This window comes from Penaeus monodon, chromosome 1 (genome assembly GCF_015228065.2).
Source record: "Penaeus monodon isolate SGIC_2016 chromosome 1, NSTDA_Pmon_1, whole genome shotgun sequence".
Classification (NCBI taxonomy): domain Eukaryota; kingdom Metazoa; phylum Arthropoda; class Malacostraca; order Decapoda; family Penaeidae; genus Penaeus; species Penaeus monodon.
Window position 1 is genome coordinate 59,705,430 of NC_051386.1, and position 5,864 is coordinate 59,711,293.

A 5,864-nucleotide genomic window follows, 5' to 3' on the forward strand; every position below is an offset into this window, starting at 1 on the left:
GGCAAGGCGGGAAAATCCGGGAAAGTATTTTTGCAGCTGTTATCGTCACCTGATCCTTCTCTCCCTGGTCTAAGGTTTAGATATTTGTTTGCTTGTTTGTTTGTTTGTTTGTTTAGATCCACTCTCCCTGGATCTTCGCAATACGTGGTGCTGTACTCGCGGCCGAGGCTAAAGGTGCATTTTTTTTTTAGGCTGAAATTAAGTGTACCTTGCTTGCGGTCGAGGTTAAGTGTACCTTACTCTGCTTGCCCTACTTGCGGCCAAGGACTAGTGTACCTTGCGTGTAGTTGGGGTTTAAGTGTAAATTTTTTTCTTTTTTTTGCGGCCGAGAGTGATTGGATCTTGCTTGCGGCCGGCGGTGAATGTACCTTTTAGTGCGGTCGAGGTTAAGTGTCCTTTGCTCTCTGCCTTACTCGCGGCCAGGGATTAGTGTACCTAACCTGCGGCCGAGGTTGAGTGTACCGTTTGGGCGGCCGAGGTTAGATTTTCCTTGAAATGGACCTTTCTTGCGGTCGAGGCGAAGTGTGCCTTGCTTGCGGTCGAGGTTAAAGGGAGCTTCCTTGTGGTTGGGATCGAGCTTTCTAGCGGCCAAGGACTAGTACCTTGCGTGCGGCTGAGGGTTAGTGTGCCTCTCTTGTGACCGAGGTTCAGTGTAATTTCTAGCGGTCGAGGTGCAAATGTACCTTTCTAGCGGTCGAGGTCAAATGTACCTTTCTAGCGGTCGAGGTTCAGTCTACCTTTCTAGCGGTCGAGGTGAAGTGTACCTTGCTTGCGGTCGAGGTTCAGTCTAATTTCTAGCGGTCGAGGTTAAGTGTACCTTGCTTGCGGTCGAGGTTCAGTGTAATTTCTAGCGGTCGAGGTTAAGTGTACCTTGCTTGCGGTCGAGGTTAAGTGTACCTTTCTAGCGGTCGAGGTTCAGTGTACCTTGCTCTGTGCTTTCCTTGCGGCCAAGTTTAAGTAGCGTTTTAGCATCGTTCGAGGTCACGAGGTGTTTCCTGTAGAGCACAGAGTGGCTGTGAGAACTGGGGTGTTGTCTTGTTAAACGCCACTTTAGCATAACGGAACATAATTCTGACTCGAATTAACCGGAACACTTGTACTTGAGGGCAAAGCAGTGGACCGCTATGGTAATGGAGAATATCACAGTCCAATTTTTCCCTGGTCGAGAGAGGACTCTGCCTCGTCTCTGCCCCTTCTTTTTTCTTTTCCCTCTCCCCTTCTCCCTTCCCTCTCTCCTTTTTTCCCTTCCCTCTCCTTTTTCCCTTCCCTCTCTCCTTTTTTCCCTTCCCTCTCCCCTTCTCCCTTCCCTCTCTCATTTTTCCCTTCCCTCTCCTCTCTCCCTTCCCTCTCTCCTTCTTTTCCTTCCCCTCTCCTTTTTCCCTTCCCTCTCTCCTTTTCCTTTCCCTCTCTCTTTTCCCTTCCCTCTCTCCTTTTTCCCTTTCCCTCTCTCCTTTTTCTCTTCCCTCTCTCCTTTTTCCCTTCCTCTCTCCTTTTTCTCTTCCCTCTCTCCTTTTTCCCTTCCCTCTCTCTTTTTTCCCTTCCCTCTCTCCCTTTCTCCTTCCCTCTTTCTCCCTTTTTCCCTTCCCTCTCTCCTTTTCCCTTCTCTCTCTCCTTTTCCCTTCCCTCTCTCCTTTTTCCCTTCCCTCTCTCTTTTTTCCCTTCCCTCTCTCCTTTTTCCCTTCCCTCTCTCCTTTTTCCCTTCCCTCTCTCCTTTTTCCCTTCCCTCTCTCCTTTTTCCCTTCCCTCTCTCCTTTTTCCCTTCCCTCTCTCCCTTTCTCCCTTCCCTCTCCGCTTCTCCCTTCCCTCTCCCTTCTCCTCCCTCTCCCCTTCCCCCATCCTAAGGTCTTCTTCCTTTCCCTATTCCCCTTTTTCATGTCAGTTCGCATATATTGACAGATTCTCCCTCTTTTTTTTCCCTTTATCCTTTCCCTCTGATACCGTCTTCCCTTCCTCATTACCATTTCTCCTATCCCCCATTCCTTTTTCCTCTTCCCCCTTCACCCCTACACTCCCCCCTTCCCTTCCCTTCCCTTCTCTCTCTCCTCTCTCTCTCTCTCTCTCTCTCTCTCTCTCTCTCTCTCTCTCTCTCTCTCTCTCTCTCTCCCTTTCTCTGTTATTCAGATTCGCAACTCATCACATCCTACAAACCTTTCCCCTCTCCCCCAATTCCCCCCTCTTCCCCCCACTTCCCCCCTCTTCCCCCCACCTCCCCCGTTCCCAGTTTATTTACAGCTGTGCCTGACGCAATCTGCACCGCCGTCGCCACACTTGTCACCTGCAGAACATCTGTTGTTTTGGGGCCTTTCGGAGCTTCCGGGAATCGGTCATTGTAAAGAGGGGGGGGGTTCATCAAGGAAAGGCGAGGAAAGGGAAAGGGTGATGAGAAGGGAAGAATGGACGAAGGTGGAAAGAGAGAGGAAGGTAGGATGGGAATCGGGGAAAATGTGTGGGAGAGAAGTTTCGGCATTAGATATAGGCATTATTATGAAGCTTTTTTTTCGTAAAGGCGTTGATGTTAAAAGATGCTATGTTACAGCATTGTATAGTTGTTTTTTTTATTAAGGCATTGGTATGAGAATATGCTATATTTCGGGATTATTTAAGGTTATTTATTAAAGCATATAAGATGCTATATTTTCGCCATCATATGATATTATTCGTAAAGAGGTTGACGTGAGAAAATGTCACGTTACAGCATTATGTCCAAAGTCATCGATGTGGAAAGGAACTGTGTTGCCGTGACACTACCTTGTGGAAAAAAATGACATATCGGGACCTATGTGGATGTCAACACCGAGGCAGCGATGATCTATATACAAAAAAAGAAAGCGATTTGCGATTCGTTACCGCGTTTTTTTGGCACACTTTTTCACGCACGACCCGCACCGTAGTCGTTTTTATTGATATTTTTTTCCCCACTAAATAAACAGTTACTTGTGTTGAGGTTGTTTCCCAGTAGTTGAGGAGAGTGTGTTGTTCAGTTGTTCAGTTTTTTGTTCATTGGAAGTTATATGAGGATGTTTTTTTTTATATAATAGTATAGGTCTACTTATTTTTGAGGTAGGCCTATGTGCTGTGTCATCAGTGTTTCCCACCTCGTTTCGCCCAATTAATTTTCTTTTTTTTCAGGTGTTCATGATCGTGTTTCATGATTTATTTTGTTTGTTGTTGTTTTCACAATATTTTGTATTTTCTTTTTGTTTTTATTCAATATCACGTTTCATCATATATTTCCTTTCTATTTATTTCATTACTATGTCTTGCTATTTATTTTCATTGCTTTTCTCTGTAGTTTCTTTATTATCATGTTACATCACTATCCCCTTGTTCCTCTCTCGGTGTTCTCTCAAGTACGTTTTTATCAGTAATATCTCATCCACCTTTTCCATCGTACCTTAAGTTCCCATTTCCTGCCAGCATCTCTCTCTTTCGCCCTTCTTATGTTCTTGCGTGTTAATGCAGGTAAGGTGAGAGGGGGGGTGGGGGTGAGAGCGACGGGGGACGTGTCTGTTTGTTTATGTCTGTGTGTTTGTTTGGATGTTTGTGCGTTTGTTTGTTTGTCTGTCTTTGTTTCTCTGTTTCTGTTTGTTTCTCTGTTTCTGTTTGTTTCTCTCTCTGTCTGTCTGTTTCTCTCTCTCTCTCTGTCTCTCTCTCTCTCTCTGTCTCTCTCTCTCTCTGTTTCTCTGTCTCTCTCTCTCTCTCTCTCTCTCTCTCTCTCTCTCTCTCTCTCTCTCTCTCTCTCTCTCTCTCTCTCTCTCTCTCTCTCTCTCTCCGCACGCACATGCTCAAACAAACAAACAAACAAACAAACAAACAAACAAACAAACAAACAAATCCGACAGTCATCTAAATCATCAATAACGTGTCCAGTGACGTAATCAAGGCCATCCTCGTCTCGCCTCGTCCCCTGTTGTTTGCGATGACTCAGCCAGGTAGCCAAATGCGAGGCTGGACTGGTCGTCGAGCGGAAGTACGGCGGGGGGGGGGGGAGATGGGGAGTGGGGGGAGAGGGATGGGGAGAAGGAGAGGGGGGGAGAAAAAGAGGGGGGGGGGAAGGAGAGGAGAGAGGGGGAGAAGGTGAGGGGAGTGGGATGGGGAGAGTGATATGCGAAAGGGAGAGAGGGGGAGAGGTGGGGAGATGGGGAGAAGGGAGAGATAGGTGAGGATGGGAAGAGGGGGGAGAGGGAGAGAAGGAGAGATAGGGGGGGGGAGGTTGAGGGGGGTTAAAGAGGCTTGGGGGGGGCGAGGGTAGAGGGGAGGGAGAGAGGGGGGACGAAGAAAGAGGGGATAGGGGAGGGGAGGAGGAGGGGAATGGGGGAAGGGCAAGGGTGAAAACAATGGAGGGGGAGAAGGGGAGGGAAAGGATAAGAGAGGGAGTGATGCGAAGGTAGCAACAGCGTCTGGAAATAAAGAGGCTGAGAGTGGGAGAGAGAGGGAGAGGGAGACAGTGAAAGGAAAGGATAAGGGGAGAGATAATTGGGTAGAGACTCAGAAAGGAAGAGAGAGAGAAAGAGAAGAGAAAGAGAAAGAGAAAGAGAGAAAGAGGAAGGAGAGAGAAGTGGAGAGATTCAGAGAAAAAAACAAAACAAAACAGGATTAGGCGAGGAAAAGAGGGAGGGGAGTGACAGAAGGAAAAGGAAAAGAGCGAAGGAGGAGAGAATGAGAGAAACAAAATAAGGGAGATGAGAAAAGGGAGGAGAGGGGAAAGGCTGTGAGAGGAACGGGAGAGAGTGAGGGCAAGGAGGGAGGGAGGGGAGGAGGGGAGAGACAAGGTGGGAGGGGGGGGGGAGATAGCAAGATCAGGTCATTGACATTTGAATTCTACAAATTGTTCATAAATCGTCTGTTTGTGCCTTCGGTCTTGCTTGTTTTTTGTTTTTTTTTGTCTGTTTGTTTGTTTCTCTGTTTCGCATATTATTCATTTTATATATGTATATATATATCCCATGATTTCCATTTCCATTTTATTTATTTGATTTGTGTCTACCCGCCCGTATCTGTGTCTCTCCTCTACTTTAGAATTTATTTTTTTTTTTGCTCATTAGAATCTAATTATGGATATGCAAATTAAGCAAAGATTAAAACATTTGAGCAAAACCGATTCGGAGCAGAGAACGTGCAGAGAACGAGAAACGCAGACCTGATTTCAAATCCTATAGGCCTACATGGACACACAGACACATGCCTAGGTAAAGATAAACAGAGATAGGCCTGTAGCGCTAGACACGGATAGATATAGCGTCATACAAAAGTAGACAGATTTGTAAATGCTGCGATAGTCATAGACTCGGATATGTGGATAGTGATGAACGAAGACGTCGATACAGACACGTATACAGACACATATACAGACACGTATACAGACACGTATACAGACACGTATACAGACACGTATACAGACACGTATACAGACACGTATACAGACACAGATACAGACACATACAGACACATATACAGACACAGACACTGACTGTGTATGTGTCAGACACAGACAGACACATACACAGACACAGACACGGGCACATACATATGTATATCCACACGCATTGACATTCATATGGAAAACTGACATAGTATTTATTACGAAACTGGAAACCAACACTGATAATGAAGCTGAAATTTGATACTGACATTGAGAGTGGAATTAACAAAGACAGTGACAAAAACATGGACAAACACATAATACATAAACTATAGAGGTAACGGCCGCAGGGAAAGGCAAATACAGACCTATTGATACAGACGTTAATACTAACACTGATACAGCTGATAAGACTAACAACGAACTTATATGAAACTGAAATTTACATTAAATTGATTAAGTGAAGCGAATGAAATTAAATGTAACGTAAAAAGGGTATTGA

The 5,864-nt window shown here is 45.7% G+C and overlaps 1 protein-coding gene across 1 annotated transcript in view; it reads right to left on the reverse strand.

The window, feature by feature from the left end:
- Positions 1–1,081: 1,081 nt before the first annotated feature.
- LOC119577229 (keratin, type II cytoskeletal I-like) overlaps positions 1,082–5,864 on the reverse strand; it is an 8,238-nt gene continuing 3,455 nt past the window's right edge. The window contains exons 2-4 of the mRNA XM_037924975.1: positions 2,694–2,748; positions 2,231–2,286; positions 1,082–1,122 (exon numbers count right to left, since the gene is read on the reverse strand). Coding sequence (XP_037780903.1) covers positions 1,082–1,122; positions 2,231–2,286; positions 2,694–2,748 — 152 coding nt within the window. The remainder of the gene's footprint in view (positions 1,123–2,230; positions 2,287–2,693; positions 2,749–5,864) is intronic.